General features: G+C 35.7%; 1 protein-coding gene across 3 annotated transcripts in view; it reads right to left on the bottom strand.

The window, feature by feature from the left end:
* Nucleotides 1-1366: 1366 nt before the first annotated feature.
* The window catches only part of LOC116847352 (serine/arginine repetitive matrix protein 1), a 47307-nt gene continuing 32035 nt past the window's right edge, over nucleotides 1367-16638 (bottom strand). The window contains exons 5-11 of one of the 3 annotated variants that reach the window (XM_032822276.1): nucleotides 14673-14888; nucleotides 12522-12762; nucleotides 11875-12231; nucleotides 11054-11259; nucleotides 9938-10181; nucleotides 8522-8999; nucleotides 1369-4156 (exon numbers count right to left, since the gene is read on the bottom strand). In XM_032822276.1, the coding sequence (XP_032678167.1) occupies nucleotides 3625-4156; nucleotides 8522-8999; nucleotides 9938-10181; nucleotides 11054-11259; nucleotides 11875-12231; nucleotides 12522-12762; nucleotides 14673-14888 (2274 nt within the window). In that variant the 3' untranslated portion in view covers nucleotides 1369-3624. Of the gene's footprint in view, nucleotides 4157-8521; nucleotides 9000-9937; nucleotides 10182-11053; nucleotides 11260-11874; nucleotides 12232-12521; nucleotides 12763-14672; nucleotides 14889-16638 lie in introns of all 3 variants that reach the window. The other 2 variants (XM_032822275.1, XM_032822277.1) reach the window with 2 other exon arrangements.

The following is a 16638-nucleotide window of genomic DNA, read 5'->3' as shown; positions in this document are numbered from 1 at the left end:
GACGTACCAAGACTATGGCAATCAACTGTCATTATTCGATCGCGACGTCAGCCCAAGCAAGGTATTTTCATTCTTACTCGATGAAATCCCACGGTTTATTAAAGTTTATTTTTTTTAATTTATTAATAATTCATATATTCGACATCAGAAAAAAATTACGTTTGGATACTGAACTAGAATTCTTTCTTTTACTGAAATCGTTTTTTTAAAGTGTAGAAAGTGATGGTTATACTTGAAATTATAGTAATTTAATTTATTAAATGTAATATACCATACTTGGAAAACACACTTACTTTGGTAGGGTTTAAATTTCGATTGCTAGAACGTTAGTCTTCTGTCTCATCTGCTATGCCACTTTGTTAATTGATAGATGGTTTATGTATTTGTATACACATGTAACTATATTGTAATTTATAAAATTTATATTATATAAATTTATTATAAGTTTATTTAAAAGAGTATTAACAATTAAAAATATATTTTTAAATAAATTGTTAAAAATTGTTTAAATTATTAAATATTTATTTTAAATGCATAGCGAACAATTTGTTACTATTTCAAAATATTGCACTGTAAAATTGTTTTAAAAATAAAGCTTTTTTTGTTAAAGAAAAAAGTTAATAGTAATTTTTAAACATAAATGTAATAGTATTTCATATAAAAAGGTAAGATATGTTTGCAAGAAATTGAGAAAGGATGAAAATTTCTTCTACTGTACTTTACTATACTATACAGGGTGTCCCAGAACAATCTACGAAGCTCTCGTGAGAACGTAGAGCGGGTCGAGGTAAAAGTCTGTTTTGCGATATTCGTAATAATAACCGAGAAATTAATTGCGAAAGATTAAAGAAAAACGTACGCTGAGTGGTAGAACGGAGCGTTCGAGTTAGCGCGGTCCAGTAATATAACGCGCGGATGTTGACGCGTGACGATTGGAAGAACAACGCACCACTGTCTACTTATATCGCTGCGTTCTTATATCTCGCTTCGACGCGGTGTAACCCCTTGTCCACAACCTTGCTTTAATTCTTAAGCCGTAAGAAATTGACCAACCACAGTTCATTATTTTTAATATAATCGACTGTAGTTGGATTTATTACGGCTAAAAGATTAAAGCAAGATTGTGGACAAGGGGTAAGCCTCGATCTACAATAGGTATAGTAAGCTTTAAGCCTTAAGAAATTGACCAACCACAGTTCATTATTTTTAATATAATCGACTGTAGTTGGATTTATTACGGCTAAAAGATTAAAGCAAGATTGTGGACAAGGGGTAAGCCTCGATCTACAATAGGTATAGTAAGCTTTAAGCCTTAAGAAATTGACCAATTATAGTGGAATTATAGAGGAATAATCAATTGTGATTAGTTAATTTCTTACGACTTAAAGCTCACTACACCTATTGTAGATCAAGACTTAATCCCGAGACTTAGTCCCGAGACTTAGTCCCGATATACAATAGGTGTAGTGAGCTTTAAGTTTTAAGAAATTGACCAATCATAGTCGAATTATAGAAGAATAATCAATCGTGATTGGTCAATTTCTTACGGCTTAAAGCTATTGTAGATCGGGACTAACAGTAGACGCGGCAAGACGTAGGAGCGTAACGATATAAACATAAGCAGTGATGTGTTGTTCTTCCAATCGCCACGCGCCGACATCCGTGCGTTATATTACTGGGCCGCGCTAATTTGAGCGCTCCATCCTCTACCATTCAACACACGCTTTTTCTTAATATTTTGCAATTAATTTCTTGGTTATTATAATGAATACCGCAAAACGGTATAGGACTTTTATGTTTACCTTCACCCGCTCTATGTTCGCACGAGAGCTTAATAGATTCTTCTGGGACACCTTGTATACTCCATGAAATGGAGACATATTGTAAAATTATTCAGTAATATCAAAATTCAATCATAATACATTATAATCATAATACATTAGACCTTAATCAAATCATTTATTTTTTATTATATTAAATAATATTATTAAAAAATAAAATATAATATAATTGCATTGGTTACAATATATATACAAATATATAATCCATCTATTAGTTAACAAAATGACATAGCATATGAAATAGGAGACAAATGTTCCAGTGATCCAAGTTTCGAATTTCACTAATAGAGTACTTTTCAAGTACGATATTATATTTAAAAAAAATCAAATTACTATAATTTCAGCTCAAATTGTCACTGTCTACATCTCTAAGAAACAATTTTAGTGAAACAAATTTCTAATTCGATATCTAAATGTTTTTGCTGATATCGGATAAATATTAGGGACCAGTGTCGGATCGACTGAATAACTCTCCATTACTCTTCGTTCACGTTTACCGAGAAGCTCGGCGACATTCTATTCATGTTCGCTGGTAAGTTCGATGATACTCCTCAAAGAGCTCAACGATGCTTCGTTTACATTAGGCACAACAAGACAAGATGATTTTTTTCCTCTTTTGCTTTGGTACTTTGTTAACTTGCAGTCTTCCACAAAGCAATATATAATCCATAATTTTTTAAAATTATTTTAATTATATATTTCAATAAAAATTATGTTTTGAGGACGCTTTTATGCTGAAAACGTCATTCTTTTTTTTATTATTCGTTACATGTAACTATAATATTATTCGTTACGTATAAGATAGAATTATGTTTTGAGCACGAGAGCATCCAAAATAAATGTAACCTCCTATAAACGCTTGATAAATGACACAACTTTAATTCTCGCATTTTTTAATTAATCGATCGTAGCACGATATATCTTGATTATCAATCTGAAGTTAGCTACTGGCAGTCCATATTTCTAAGTCAAAGTTAACTTATATATAATTATATACAATCTTATATAATTATATAACATATATGTTCCTTCTTGTGTTTAAGAGTACATACACAAGTGCACTAATATCTATTCATTCATACTCTTGTTGAACTTAACAAAAAATGAGCATAACAAGAAAAATGCTAATATATCCGGCTGTATAACGAGACTGTTTTACGGAAAAGATAGCTTTTCCGAAATATTTAATATTATAACTTTTTGAGAAAATTGTATACTTCCAATATTTTGAATAATTGTCTCTCTTATTTAAATCTAAATATAATTATATTACTATATTAATATATCATATTACGATTTTTCAGAAATTTGTATTATCGTTTTTTTTTTAATATTGATATATTATATATTTTCGGGACAATGCATGTATATCAGATTAGTGATTTACTAATAATATGAGTACAAAATCCGTCCGTGGATGTGCATCTACTAAACCCAAGTAGAACAGAAAATCATGATGACGACAAAATGATCGAATCGTGTTTGAAAAATGAATTTTTTAGTCATTGTCTCGTTATTTTGACGACATTATGATTTTTTATGAGGCGCTCTCTATGAAACGTATATGATATTTCGTAAGACGCATAAAAAAAGGGGAGAAAGAAAAATGTCCATTAATTTATTAGACCGGTAGCTTCACTCCGCAAACACTCTATAAACATGTACGCCACTCACATTTTGGGCAGAAAGTGGACTCAATGTATATATGTTCCGAGGAAAGGTGGGACGATGTGCTTCATCGTTTCCGAGGCGTTCCGGATATCCTTGAGCTGTGTCAGTTTAATTAATATTTATTGTCTCTGAAGAGGTCCCTATTGCTGCGGCTGATGCTGGCAAGGATACCGGGGCTCTTAAGCGGCGGTGTCTCGTTCAAGCGATTCAGGTGCAAATTGGAGATGTAAGGAGCGCGCATAGACGGCGTCGCATCCACACCATTCTTGTCAGCCTCGACGTTGAAACTTTTGCTGCGCGATAACGACGACCGGTACGTTCGCCCGGGTTTCGGGGGCGGCTGAAGGGTGCTGTACGCCGCCACTTTGGGTGACGACGTCACCGTATTCTTGATCGATATGTTGATCATACTGCCGTGTTGGCTGGCTTTGCCAGGTGCGCCGTGTCTGCCGACGTTCGTGTGGTGTTGGTGATCGCGCCGCCTGCTCGTTGTCGTCATGGTCACCTGCGAGCGAACTGATTGTCCAGAGTGCAAATTCCGCGGCAAGGTCTGCGTGGAGCGGAAATGCTCCTCCCTTTCATGTTCACCAGCCGCCAGTCTGCTGGTAGACTTGCTAAACCTGCCGAGTGAGCTGGAGGTCACGCTGAAACGCGGTGGTTTCCGAAAGGTGATTCCGAGGACGTGGACCGTTCTCTTGTACATTGTATGTGTGGACCAAATGAGAGTTTAACGCCGTGTATATGTATATATTTACATAGATTTATGTTCAATCCATGCGCCCCATCATGCAGCCCTTTCAAAAAGCCCTCGAAGTCGAAGCGAGCGCGGGTCCGCCGAGATGCGAGACTCGGTATATACAGGATCTCTGATGATGACATATATTCGTTTCGTGTACGCGTAGATTAGATCAAATTGTATAAAAAAATTCTCTATCATTTTGCGAAACTACCCACTATGATTCTGAACTCACAATCCAGTTTCATCATTACTTATGTCCAATATGAATGTTGTTCTTGTCTTGACCGATGTGACGTGAAAGTCACAATATAGCTGCCTTTTTTTAGTATGATGGCAGCGATAGTAACTGCCCAATATGACCTCAAAATCACAAACCTATTTTAGGAAAATAAAAAATAGAAGAGTGAAATTTCATCTTATATTGAGTACTTTAGTGTTAAATATCCTATGTACATGAAAAATTGTTTAAACATGAGAAATTAATTTGGGCAGTAAAGTTAATTAAAGAAGATTGGTGAATAATTGTGTGCGATATTGTGAATGGAGTGATGTGTTGCATGGAAAGAAAAGAAAAACTTTGAATGAGATTTAAAACTCACACGGAAAAAAAGGTTTGGTAATTAACCAAATATCTAGTCGAAGACGAACGATCCAGAAATTCCGATCGATAATCCGAATTCTGTCTAATAGCGTTTTTCATTGGCAGAACTGGTGCGCACTGAGTGCACACTAAGGTTTGTTTACAATACATTTTCATATTTAAGATCGTGTCTTAATACATATTTAAAAATATTTTAGGTTATAAAATGATTCGTACGGATGTTATACATATTATATTACTGGTTAAAAATATTTGAGAATTTATTTAAGACAATCTTTCAATATAATAACATACTGTGAACAAGTCTTAGTGCGCACTCAGTGCGCACCAATTCTGCCAATTAAAAACGCTATAAGTTAATAAAATTTTTGGTTGAACAGAATTCGGGTTACTTCAATCGGAATATCTGGATCGTTCATATTGCAGGACCTCCGGATTATGAATCGTTTGATTACGCGTTTCACTACTTTACTAATCTGATAGATCCATTATATATTGTCTATCTCTGTAATCAGCGCTGAATATCAAAATATATGATTATAATAAACAGAAATTGTATTTAGTTCAAGTAAATCTTATTTAACCAAATATGTAACGTTAATTCAACTGAAGTTGTTTTTTCCGTAGAAGTAGTGCTTAGACCACACTAATCAGCGTTCTATGTGCACTAATCCCCTTAAGCCTATCGTGTGATAAGTTCAATATGATAATGGAATAGATATCGTGCACGATATATCGTATCAAATGCTATGTTATTTTATTTAAATGTTGAAAATACTGCAGTATTCGTAGAAATCTTGAAATTTCTTTTAATTTCTACTATACAAAGCATTTAACCTGTAACCATTACCTTGAACTAGAAACCCTTGAATCTTGAGACTGGCCATAAGACAGCCAGTTTTGATTAGTCCGTTATATTTTGTCAAAACCTACACAGTATTTAATCACAGTACTCCTATCGTAGTGGGTTAAGTTAAGTTAAGAAGAGATAGACAAAGAGAGAGATTGAAAATATGTCCTTCTCTCTCATAGGATTTTGACAAAACTGTAGTTATGGCCAAACTCTGATTCAAAGATCTTTACTTTGAACAACATCAATAAAAGAATGACGTTAGGGTGCATGTCCAATGGATGCCTCAAGATAGTATTGAGAGAGAAAAAAAGAAGGGGAGAGAGAGGGGGAAGGAAAAAGGGGAGAGAGAGAGACAGACGCCAGTATCGAACCTATCGTGATAGGCTAGGAAGTAGTGGCACACGGAAAGCGCTAATTAACGTAGTCTAGGTATTACCACTTACGGTATCACTCGCAATTATTCGCCAATATCTTTTCTAATTAATAACTAAAAATTTTACGTGATTCGCAAAATGATAGAGGGTATTTTTTGTTCAGCTTGACTTAATTTACACGAAATAAGTACCGTAAGATGGGGTTACTTTGTGACTGTAGGGATTACTTTGTGACACAGTGAATATTGATAATTATCACTATTGACCAATATTCACTGTGTCACAAAGTAACCCCTACAGTCACAAAGTAACCCCATCTTACGGTATATGTATCGTCAGTATTCTGTATACATACACATGTATACATACATATACATATGTGTGTGTTGATGTGTGTGTATCTGTGTGCGCGCGCGCGTACACGTGTGTACCATATATACAATAAGAGGCCCAGATCTAGAATGTTCATATTCTGGCTGTTAAAGCGCAAACCAACCGGCTACTACGCTTTGGAGCGACTGAATTACGTGACACAGCGAATTCGTCGTCTGTCTATGCATTATAACTATTTTTGCTTCTATTTTACGCCGAGAATCGAATTGTCACAGAAAATACGATAGTACATCAAGTAGGTGTATATACAACGAGAAGCGCTGTGTCATCCTTAATGAATATTGTTCCATGCATGATATATACGTAGGTATGCGTATGTAGGTAGAGATGCGTGAGATACGGAGAGTCTCCAATTTCAAATTAGATCTCTCGGGCTTTCACTCGCCACTTGTTTCTCGAGCGATCGTGTGTTGATTTTCTCTTGGCTCAGGGTGTTGCTTGGCGACGCAGTTACTCGCATTTATCTTGGAGGTGGGGTCAATTTAAAATCAAATGGAAAGGATTAAACGCGCAACCTCTGATATTTGATTCCTATAAACCACCCTGAACAAGCGTTTTTAGACGTTTCAGATATTAAGCATCAGTTGGAAAGAAACTTAGATAAGAAAGGCAAAGCGAAAGACCTACCTACATCGGCGCCGCGATGAAGCCGAGTGTTGATCGCGACACGACACGAAAAAGCGACAGAATTTCTAAGCGAACTGCCGAAATTCGCCACGTCGTTCTCGATACAATTATCCAGTAAACGCTAACTAATATTTTAACATTACACCAATGTTATAATTTTTCACTCAACAGTCCCACACAGTAGAAATGTCCATAATACATTGTAGGAATATCCTATGGAGATGTCGTGACATCTCTCTGATATATTTTAAGCATTTCTGCTATGTGAGGTATGACTGTTACAACAATATATTATATTGAACTTACATTGTTGAAATTATAACATTGATATAATATTACTGTTACACGCAGAAAATTTTTCTTAAGATATAAATATTCATTAATCGAAGAAGTACTATAACACTTTACCCGACTACAATATACTTATAATGTAGAAAATATATTTTAAGAAAGAGAGACAAATTTAGAGAGCAAAGAATAAATTGTACGTGCACGTAGAAGTAATTTTTTCCTTACAAAAGTAAGGTACTTTTTCAATAACTTTACTAACGAATTTGACTTGACGAACTTAACTTTGTAATGAACGCAGAAAATCTTATACTGAACGTATCTTTAATACATGTTACTTTAATGCGAAGTAAAAAGTTTGGTTATCATTGTTCAATGAAGTGATAAACTTGAGCAGAATAGCAAAGTGAACAGCGCTGATTAGCGCGGTACCGTCTCTACAGCACTCCACTTACAGCATTACATGCAATCATTCGCCAATATCTTCTTTAATTAATAACTAAAAATTTTACGCGATGATTTGCAAAATGATAGAGAGAACTTTTTTGTTCAACATGAACTAATTCACGCACGAAATGCGTATGTTATCGTCAGATAACTTTGTATAATGTAAAACTGTCCTTTTCTTAAAAATTGTTACAAAAATTTGTAAATTTGTTTATTATTATTTTTTGTTCAGAATGTTTGAATTATGCGAAAGATGTATTAAAAGTGCAAACAAAAAGTTTAAAATTATTGTCCAATGTAACTGCAGATTTGCCTGCAGATATTTTTAGAATGCTACTGCTGTAAACTCTACGTACCAATTGACGTAGTCAATTTTATAACAGATACAAAAAACGATAAATTTTAACTGTAACATCTAGAATTCTATCTGGACTAGCAAAATATTTTTTTGAGTGTACGTATATATGGTAAATTTATATATCATGAAGTTACAAAATGTATCTGATCAAATTACTCATTTATTGCTGCCATATATAAATTCTGGCTTCAGTATGAGTACAGTACTCCGGTCGCAATTTACAAGTCTTGTAAATTATATTATTACTTATATATTATCGATCACAAATTTTCTGCATGTAGTTAGTGTTTACTGGGTATTACACACCATGTATCGTGTGCTTCGATTACCTGTGCTCGGAATCTACGGCAATTTTACGCGGTCTTCCGTGTCGCCGATTTCTGTCGTCCTCGTATCCCTTCTCGCGGCCGTAGATGCTGCCGCCGAAGGGGTCCTCGCCCAGATAGTACCTTTGCAAGGGCGGCGTGGATTCGCTACGTTGCCATTGATCTTGGACTACCGCGTTATCGGTCGTTTTGGTGACCTTACTGACTTGCTTGTTGTTGCTCAGCACGTCTGCGTTCCGCGGCGATCGCGGCGGTCTCTCCGGTGGCTTCTCTTCTGCTATCTCTTTCTCACTCACGAGAGGAATATTCCGGTCGATCACATTGTATTGCATATACGTTGGTCCGTTGTCGTCGGTCTGTGTCAATTGTGAGGTTGAACCGCTGCTTACGCGTTTGTGCTTTCTCTCTGTGCTAGCCGAACGCAATTTGCCCACCAACCTTCGGAAGGACTCACCGATCTTGTACTTGGAATAGCCGCTGCCTATGAATGATTTTTATTTATTTACTTATTTACTTATTAATGGATAATATTCATTTATGAAGAAAGAGAAAAATACAGATAAAACAAAATAAATTAAAACAAAAGAAAATTTTTGTCTATAAGTAGAAACAAGATAAAACTTTTGTGATATGGAAATAATAATAAATTGAAACAGTTTGTGTTCGTCGTCAAAATCTCCTGGTTTAGGACTCCTGGTCTCTCGCCATCTTGATTTGTGGCGTCAGAAGTGAAAAAATACACGCTCAAAATTTTCGGAAAATACATTGAAATGATATATGTTCACGAAATATTACCATCAATCGAACAGATTTGTAAAATAGCCCGAATTGCTCTTCTCTTACTTTAACAATCAATAAATAGCCGTAAAATTAACGTAACAAGATCATAAGAAAAGATAGATCAAAAAGGAAAGTTGCATTAATTTTACGGTTATTTACACAAAATTATTCAAACAAAAAGAAAGCGTTTAAACTATCTTACAAATCTGCTTGATCGATTGCAAGTGTTATTTTACGTCATAGGTACATCTTTTTATTTCAATGTATTTTACAAGAATATTAGCGTGTCTTTTTTTGTTTTTGACGTCATTAATTAAGAGTTCCACGGAAAAGCCAAAAGTCTTAATAAAGTAGATAAAACAAATCACTTAAACCTAGTGACTGAACTAATGAGAAAATCTCACAAATGTAAAATGCGACATGCAAAATTGCATATTCTTGTGATGAGTGCACTATGAGACAAATCAGATCGGTATAAAGAAATCGAAATGGTACAATTTCTCATGAAAGCCTTTTTTTTCTTTAGGCTCATCTTACAATTCGCGTTTGCCTTCAATGCGATAGAATTGGTTTCGTCGAATGATTAAATGGTCCGATTTAATTACTTCTACTTCGGAATAATCGCAAAAGAAAACTCACTCTTCGACGCTCGCGGTGCGCTCGAAGTGTTCGACTTCTTCTCATCGCGGCTGATGGTCGGCGATTTCGGCGAGATTGATCGCGAGCGTGGCGAGCTGTCCTTGTGATTGTCACATTCGGGAGTCTGTTCTCGTGCGTCGCGACTCCGGCTTTCCCATGTTCTCTGCACCACATGCACCGGACTCGAAGTGCGACCTGTTGACGGCGGCTCGTTCGGGTTGACTTTTTCTTCGGATTTCGCCCACTATGAATAATAGTATCGGTTACTCGATGCTTCGTAATACGGTGTAGCGAAACATTTTCCAACATAACATTAATATAACAATGCCAGGGTTGCTACAGAAAATCAATTTTGAAATTCCCTGATTTTTTCATGTTTTTCAGACAAAGTGGAGAATTTTCCAACATATAATCTTCAATTTTAACGTTTAGGAATAAGGATTATAGAAAAAGTAGCTTATATTATTAAAAGCAATACAAATTTAGTCTAGTATATACATAATATTTTGTAGTCTAGTATATACATAATATTTCTAACATATGTTCCTGAAAATGTACATTCAGGCTAACAAAAATTATATGAGTATTGGAAAAAAGAATGTAATTATGAGACGGAAAAGGATGATTGAATGAAAAAACGCTGAGTAAAATATAAATTTTAATTATTTTGTTAACACACACATCATGATAGACTAGCATAGATGTATACATATTCAATATAAATTAAGAAAATCTTATTTATTTTTTAAATAACATTGGAATTCCTATACTATACTTTTTAATATTATACTTTTTAATTCCTATACTATACTTTTTACTATACTATACTATACTTTTTAACGTTAAAGTTAAAAAATAAATTTGACGTTAATAAAATCCCTAGATTTAGTAAGTATCTGGAGATTGTTTTTCTTCTCTTATAACTCAGGAAAAGTTACCTTAATTTCAAATAATAAGGAAAGGCCAAAATTCCAGGTTATTTTATATTTTTCCTAGACATAACTCGATTTTTTATGACAAATTTAAATTCCATGACTTTTCCTGGTTTTCCTGGTTTTCCAAGTCTATAGCAATCCTGAATGCTATTAACGTAATGCAAGGAAAGGAAATACGTACTTGTTCCTTTGATCTTCGACGAATCGGTGGCGAGGGCGTAGGTTGCCGTTCCTCGATGGAATCCTGATACTCGCGTCGGAATGTTTCGTAAGTTTTCAAGTACGAGGACTCGACTTGATTTCTCTTATGCCCGTGGGCATGTCCGTTGGCATGGGGGGACTCCGTATATCGAACCGGCGAGCTCGACCTTGCATGATTTTGTTTCTCTGCATAACACACATCGCATTCGCGTTATCTTAAAAAAGTTGCATATATGCTCACGTAATGTATAATATTATGCATTTGAATGCAAATGATTGCAAATGATCACATAGATTTTTAGATATTAATTAAATTAAGATTTGATTAAGAAAATTAAGAATTTAATTAGGATTTGTCCCGCATAATTATGTAACAATTTTCTTTTATTAATAACTAAAAATCTATGTTGTTTGTAAAATGATGAAGGGTTTTTTGTTCAGTCTGACCTAATGTACAAGCATACAACAACACACATCGCCATTTCTTTGCCAATTTCAAAGATACATTGCATAATTTTCAATAAAAAAGAATTATGGTGGACGAGGCTTCTTCAAAGTCTGACAAAATATCGAAATATCACTTCTAACCCTCGATTTAATCTTCCCCAAAAAAGATGCTGTATATTATTGCACTACTCATCTACCATATCGCGCGTGATTATTAACCAATCTTCTTTAATTAATAACCTGACTATTATTGCGAATATCGCAAAACAGGACTTTCACTTCAATCCGTTCTATATTCCAACAAAACTGCGCAGAAAAGTCTGAAAGACCCTATGTTAGTTATATTATTCGCACCTCTTCCTTGGTATCGTTCCGACCACTCGCTGATCCCATGAAAATACCCCGGCGATGGCGATTCGGAGTCCCGGCCAGTGGCACGTCGTTGATGGCGGCTGGAACTTACGTTCTGGTATTCCCGTTCCTTCGGTGTACAGGACTTCATGGTGACATTGATATAGCTCGTATTCGTGCTAGTCGGAAGAGGAGAGTCGTCGGCGTCGAGAGACCCGTGGGAGGAACGCGAGTCACTGCCGAAATGGCTTTCGAGCCATTTGGATGTTTCGAATTTTCTCGCCTCGTCTTCCTCTTCCAGGTCTAATGGTTTCTTCGTCAGGGCATCTTTTCGAGCTGCAGATGTACCATCCGGAAAACCTGCAATAATGTACAGCATCTTTTTTTGGATTAAATCGAGTTAAAAGTGATATTTCGATATTTTTCAGAAGAAGAAGAAGTCTCGTCCACTGTATAATTTTCTTTTATTGAAGATTATGCAATGTATCTTTGAAATTGGCAAAGAAAGATCGTCGGTGTGTTAATCATTACGACTTTATATTTTATCGCCGCCGCGGAAAATCATAATGGAGCCGGTAATTGCATGGTTAACCATTTGTGAACATGTGGAACACGACGGTAGAAAATTGATAGAGAAAGGCGACGGTTACCGGAATATTTGTGAAGACGAGTCGTCCGCATGCCCGTCGGTGATGGTGACCAGTCGCCTATGCGTTCTCCTTCGGTTGTCTCTGCAACGTAGCGCATTTCTCGGCCGACTCTCTCGCCGGCCGAGATGTAGTCCACTACGTCCTCTTCTCTCCTCTTCACGTACCTCTGCGAGCTCTCCTTCTTCGTCTCGGAGACCTCGTCGTCGTTCCGCCCGTCGTCGGGGACTTCGTCGTCGTTAATCTGAAACCAAGGCGATTGCGTGTCGTGTTATTAATTATGTCTTTAAATATTATATATATATATATATATATATATATTATTGTTATTATTATTACTATTATTATTACAAATATATTGATAATGTAAAGATAGACATAAATAGACGGAGAACATAGCATGCAGACATTTAACGCATATTAGGTAATACTATAACAGCACAGCGTGTTTAAAATATGCTTGTTTTCAAAGATACTTATTCATCACGCCATAATTTTAATTAATCTTAACCTCACACCGCTATCATTTCATACATGGCGACGATATGCAGTTAAGTTTTTTTCGTGTGTAAAAAATATGCAGTGATTTAAGAAAACGTTCTATTAAGTGCTTGTGCTATGTTATTGTTGAATTCATATAATAGTGCAAAGAAATATATACCGATCCAAAAATAATTACATGGCATGACAAATAATATTTTTTTTAACATTGTCTTAGAAGTTATAATTCTTGTTTCGATTTTTGAAAGGGACACAGTAAAAATTTATGAAAGAGACATCCTTTTCAGCATTTGTAAAAATAAATATTCAGATTGTGTTGAAGATTGATAAGATTTATACCAATGTAAAATTTGTCAGAACTGGGTACACAATTCATGTGATATAAAAGGCGTTTTTAATTTATTTGTTTACTTTGCCATTAAGTAATTGTAATTAACGTACTTATCTAATTAATAAGTTAAAATAATCTGATAAATTAAATCTGATTTTCTATGATTTTTATGATTTTAATTAGATTATTTTTATGAATTATTTTTGTTTTGTTAATTATTAGAGACTTTCTTTTATTCATTATGTCATTAGGCAACTGATTATTATAATTAATAAACGAATAGAATCTAATATTTGTAATATTTTTAAGTTTTTATTGATAGTACTTTTATGTTAGATTATCTTTTTTGTTAATTATTTGAGAAATTCTTTTATTTTGGCATATTGTCCTTTTCATAAAAATCAATGCGTTTCAATATGATTAATTTATGAAAAGGATAAAACACTCACTTTAAAAAAAAATAGATAATTCATGTAGAACTAGTGATGAGATTGTTATCACCGCCGATTATTAGTGTCCGATTGATTGAATTGATGTTTCTATACATAATGACTAATAAAGACTAAAATAGTCTTTTAGTTTATTTACTATTTTATCCTGAACAAAAATTTCTTTCATGTTATTTCTCTAATTTTCATAGCATCAGAATATTGTCAATTTCCATGACATATTACACAACTCCTTTCATATAAAAAAGTTTTTGTTATATAAAGACGCATTTCTGCGTAGTTGTCTTAATCAATGTGCCAAAATATGTCCATCTATAGTTTTATTCGATCCAAACAAATATATAATGATAATAATAATAATGTTTATTATAGTGGGTAAAAGTGCACATCTCTATTGTACAGAAAATAAAATATCCCTTCCACTCATAGATAGGAATGTAATACAAATAAAGTAAAAAGTAAAAAAATAAAAATTTTAGATTATGTAAAAAAAACAAAATATCACATATGTAAAAGAATTGCTAAATGTAAATGAAGTGCCATGTGAAAAAAGTTAACCATTAAAAAAGTCAACATAGATTCTCCACTGTGCATACACACACACACACACACATACAATCGATTAGTGTGTGAATTTAACTTGTATAACGTTTGATAGTGTGCAAGTTGGAAGAGGAGACACTGTCTTTCTAAGCGAAACATCGTGCGATCATATAATGATAGATATATTAATAACGTCACTAATTCTGTCAATTAAGAGAGATTAATCGCTATAGAATTTTGCTGAAATAGCGAAGGTAAATTGAGCAGAGGCAAGAAACGAGAAGAGGGGAGAGCGCTTTGGTAAGTTTCTGCTTTTTCCATTAGATTTACCTCCTCGTGCTCGACCGTGCGCTTCTTCTCGGTAACGATTAGACCGTCAGCCTTCAGTTCCTTTTTCTCCAAGGTCTTCTCGGTGTCGATGACCTTGTTTGACCTAGTCGTGTGCTGAATGACCCGCGGACCGGATTGCGGCGTCAACTGTTTCGAGGATTCTGCAAGAGCGACTCGCAGGTCGCCCCTGTTGCTGCGCACCGCCTTCTGGTACGCCTGAAAAGAACCAGACGCGCGATCGGCATTAACCCTTGCCGCAACACTCGCGACCACTTGTTGCACATCCGAAAATTTCTTCCCCCTTCCCCCGCGATATACACGTATAGGTAGGTAGATATAAATATATTCCGAAATCTCGTCGCGATAAACCGGCCGGTCCGGCTCCGCCTGTTTGCTTCTTTCCTCCGCAAAAGTGCATCGCTTTCGGGCAGGGATGCGGCTCGCGAGACCGGCTGCGAACGCGGCAAGTGCACGCAATGTAAACATGTGCGAAGATGTTGCGGATCAAGATGCGCGACAGGTCAGGAAGTGCGCAGACTAGTCGCTCGCGATTTCTTCGAACGGCCTCGTTAACTTGATTCAAGTTCGATTTCTACGATTACTAGTTACGTATCGGAAGCCATCATAGATCATTGCACAATCTATAAGCCGCTGAATCATTTACAGAACACTGAAGGATCACTGAAGGTAGATCACAATCTAAAGCTTCTACCTTCTAAGAAAATACGATCGAAGAATCTAAATTGCAAATGCAAGGTCTCCAAATGTTTTCCCTATACAAAGAAAATATTGTAAAACAAACAGCTAAATTTGTGTAATCTTGGGCCGTACCGAAATTATGACCGAAATTGTGTTTAAAAATGTTGTACGTCTGACTTTTCACACAACCAATTTTTGCAATTGAATATTTTTTATATCGTATATTTGGGAGATAAATCGTGAAATTTGTCATTTCTAATTTGTATTGCAATTTTGATATTATCACAAATATTACTAATAATTACTAATATTGTTATGTAATATTGTAGTGAGAATAATTATACACGAAATATTATTTAAAAAAAAACAATTTTAACATAATTTTTTCTACTATATTTTTTTCAGTGTATTACACGGCGCATAAGATCACACTCTCTAAACTTCTTGAACTGAAATTTCACTAGAAACATAAAATGACTATCAAGCCACTCGAATTCGTATGATCTTTCTTTTTATAGAACGAATTCTCCACTCTAACCGCCAAGTAAATTTTTCACTCAAAATTGAAAAGTGAATCTAATGTGCTTCCATCGTCACAGGAACATGTTCATTCTATAATCGACGGGAACATTTGCTCATCAGGAGTCGGAAAGCTCACTCTAAGCTCGAGTGAGACATTCACTCTTGCGATTTCGAGTGGCAATATTTTCACTGTCGCTTCGTGTGAAGATACTACCACTTTTCGCTCGTTTCGAGTGAGATTGCGCTCTAAGAAATTTAGAGAGCAGGCAGAATCTTGCGGGGCGATTCGTAAATCATCGAGAGAGCGAGAGAGAGAGAGAGAGAGAGAGAGAGAGAGAGAGAGAGAGAGAGAGAGAGATCCTTGAGAATGCGCGACTCGTGCGAACGAGCTAAAAATCGAATGAGTGCCGGTTACGATGACACGACACGATTACTCCGACCTCCGTCGCGAGGACGAGGACGACTCGGCGCGTGGAGGACGAGAATGACGAGCATGACGAGTCGTCGCGATACGTGTATAGAACGTACGCACCGGAGAGAAAAGGAAGAAAAGGAAAGGAAGAGAAAACGCTTCACTGCGCGACACTACTCTCAATCGAACCCGTGTTCCGATCAGCGGCGCGTCGCGCACTCCGGAACGGCTCCGCGACTTCGACGCAGCCTCTATTAACAATTATATCGTTTCCTTCGGCTGGGGAAAAAAGAGAGAGAGAGAGAGAGAGAGAGAGAGAGAGAGAGAGAGAGA

The sequence above is a fragment of the Odontomachus brunneus genome, unplaced genomic scaffold, assembly GCF_010583005.1.
Source record: "Odontomachus brunneus isolate Ranch 3 - 2012 unplaced genomic scaffold, Obru_v1 Obru_scaffold_077, whole genome shotgun sequence".
NCBI lineage: Eukaryota > Metazoa > Arthropoda > Insecta > Hymenoptera > Formicidae > Odontomachus > Odontomachus brunneus.
This window is presented reverse-complemented; position numbering and strand designations above follow the sequence as displayed.